Source organism: Lactuca serriola, chromosome 1 (assembly GCF_051521515.1).
Source record: "Lactuca serriola cultivar US96UC23 chromosome 1, Lser_US96UC23_V15, whole genome shotgun sequence".
In the NCBI taxonomy this organism is placed as follows: Eukaryota; Viridiplantae; Streptophyta; class Magnoliopsida; order Asterales; family Asteraceae; genus Lactuca; species Lactuca serriola.
In genome coordinates, this window is record NC_136408.1 from 93,628,400 (window position 1) to 93,631,010 (window position 2,611).

General features: G+C 34.6%; 1 protein-coding gene across 2 annotated transcripts; it reads right to left on the reverse strand.

Moving 5' to 3' along the window:
* Positions 1–261: 261 nt before the first annotated feature.
* Positions 262–2,373, reverse strand: LOC145070071 (uncharacterized). Of its 2 annotated transcripts, XM_079016997.1 has the most exons (4): positions 1,931–2,373; positions 1,556–1,660; positions 1,341–1,397; positions 262–775 (listed from the first exon to the last, which is right to left on the reverse strand). In XM_079016997.1, the coding sequence occupies exons 1-4, from the start codon at positions 2,237–2,239 to the stop codon at positions 446–448; spliced, it is 801 nt and encodes a 266-aa protein (XP_078873123.1). In that variant the 5' UTR covers positions 2,240–2,373; the 3' UTR covers positions 262–445. The 2 variants fall into 2 exon arrangements, with proteins under 2 accessions (XP_078873123.1, XP_078873129.1); XM_079017003.1 differs by lacking the exon at positions 1,341–1,397.
* Between the last annotated feature and the right edge of the window lie 238 nt (positions 2,374–2,611).

Consider the following 2,611-nt stretch of genomic DNA (forward strand, 5'->3'; position numbering starts at 1 on the left):
TTGAATTTGTAGTAACAAGTAACTGTTGGTTTTAATTGAATTATGATGACATGGCATGAAGACAAGTTATAGTTATATTGTTACTAATCAACAAAATAAAACATATGACATGTAAAATCGTATTGCAACATCTACCATGCACATAGTTTAAGTAAAATCTTTATGTTACTCAAATACCTAAAATTGCCATCAATAAAGATCAACAAATATATCTTCTAGATCAATGGTAATGGGTGAATATATAACTTTCAACTTGAAATCTTCCAAAAAAAAAAGTCATTGTAATTTCCAAAAACCAAATACACACATATTGAACACACACACACACACACACACACAAAAAAACAAAAACAAAAAAACAAAAAAAAATTAGCAAATTCAATCTAAAATATTCAAAACCTATCACCAAACAAACTTGGTAAACAAAACAAGAAACAAAAATCAATTAATGAACAGGAAGATAGGGACCAGTGCCATTTGGCTTATAAGCTTCGGGAACACTCGAGTATAAATAGAGGTCATTTGACATTTCCCAACCCCAATCATGCCTCCTCGATATAGACAGTTGTGGCCAACTGTTGATTCTTACATAATGTTCCCGAATTCTTCCATCTGCTAAGAAGCTTGTAACAATGGAGTAACAACATTCATGGCCTCCCCATACCTTATCATCAACATCAGCAGTTTGGCTTCCATCTTCATGGAAGTAGCGATGCATTGGTGGCCCTGTTCCTCTCCAATAGGGATCCAAATTCCGCCAGTATTCTGGGACACCCTGAATCCAATCAAACAATAAAATTATATGATTTGGAAAAATGGAGGAAATCTTAGGGTTATATATTAGCATCCGGCTAGACTACAAAGTGGTATAATTGGGTATACTTTTTAAAGTATAATGCTTTAATAAGAGCTAAAGTTGGAAGTAAACCATTTAATTTGGAGGTTTTTTCAAAATGCAATGCCTTATAAGAAAAAAAAACGAAATTACAATAAAAGAAATGAACCTAGGAAGAGGAAGTACATTGTTATTTCTTGTTTTTAGCCCTTTATTATAGCATCCTACTTGCATTTTCTTTTTGTTATAGCATCCTATGTTTATTTTTTTAAAAGCATTCTACTCTGAAAAATATAACGAATTATAGCAATATCATCTAACTATAATTTACAAAGCAATTTTCATATGTTATAACCGATAGATTATTCAAAGTAAAATATCTTAATCAGAAAAAAGAAATTGGTAATACAACTATATTACCTAGATATTTCAACATACAAATAAATTTATAAACTTGCATTTAGTCATTTTAATAATGCTAACATCAAAATTAAAAAGGACGTGCCTCTTTAAAGTGAAACTCCCAAACATGATCCCATAGATCTTCCTTCAAGATTCGACTCTAATAAAGAATACAAGCCAAGAGAGAACAAAGGTTGTCAATATGATATCTAAAAAAATAAAAGGGTATGTGTCATATCCACACAGACCAGAACCTAAGACCTGATTCTTACTTCTTTAATGCTACAAGCCTACGACACATATAGTAAAGAGACTTACCCGTTTGCCATCTTGAATGGATAAGGTGTAAGCAGACAACTTTGACAACCCCTCAACTTGGGCAAAACGAGGTAGATGAGCTTTGTCAGCCCATAGCTCTTTGATCTATAAACAAAGAAAGTAGAGGGCAATTAGTTCATTTACGCAATCTTTGATACAATTCCTACCCTACCTAAGTACCTTGGTATACACAAAAAGCTCTCCTTAAGTGACATGAGTGATGACTACCTCTATTTATGGAGCTCTTTGTAAACAAAACCGACCAACCATCACCAAAATCATCATATGGACAAAAAAGAAAACATATGTAACACTTTAAGAAACAAAAAAGAAAATAGATAGTAAAGAACAACGAGTGTGTGTGTGTGTGTCTACCTTTTCAGACCAAATGGTATCACTGCAAGCGACTCTACGCCATCTACAAGAAACAACAAGTGATGAAGCCACACTGTGTGCGTCGAGAAAGCTCAATATCATTAACATGATATCGCCACCACATACTACTAACGGATCCTGTAAATTACAGCCATTTTTCTTCAATCGGCGTTTTTCCCTGTTTCTCCGACGAAAAGTCTCCACAGGAACCGCTCTTTCAGTTTCCGATTTCTCATAACTACCATCGTCTTCGTCTGCAGAGGGTTCGTACCCATAGTTCACAATGCTCTGTTTCCTCTTTTGCCTCATAGCCTCAACTCTGAAAGACGACAATGTTCGCACAAGATAAGTGAAGTTAATATGAGAATTTTGACGTGGGTTTATAATTATATTATATATTTGAGGAAACTTGTTGGCTAAGAAATGAAGTCGAAGCAGGTGAGTGTGAGACTGATTAATGGGGTGCTGAGCCCAGAAATCTTTTGAGTTTTGTATGCAAGCGTCATGAACGTACCCTGTTTTGTTGTTTTGTTACCAAGGTGGTGCTGCACTGCTTGGTGTTTGCTTTTATTAATTGTTTTTTTTACTCCGACAAGACAAAAAGGAAACCCACTAAAAACACTAAAAACAAAAGCTTCAACGATCGAAGAAGACGGAGACATAGAGGGATTCTATAGGCAC

What these genes read in the sequence shown, in the direction of transcription:
- LOC145070071 (XM_079016997.1), bottom strand. Translation starts at nt 2,239, where the DNA reads ATGAGGCAAAAGAGGAAACAGAGCATTGTGAACTATGGGTACGAACCC. An exon ending in ATACCATTTGGTCTGAAAAG is followed by an intron (nt 1,661 to 1,930) that starts GTAGACACACAC and finishes CTTTGTTTATAG; the next exon opens with ATCAAAGAGCTATGGGCTGA. An exon ending in CCATTCAAGATGGCAAACGG is followed by an intron (nt 1,398 to 1,555) that starts GTAAGTCTCTTT and finishes ATTCTTTATTAG; the next exon opens with AGTCGAATCTTGAAGGAAGA.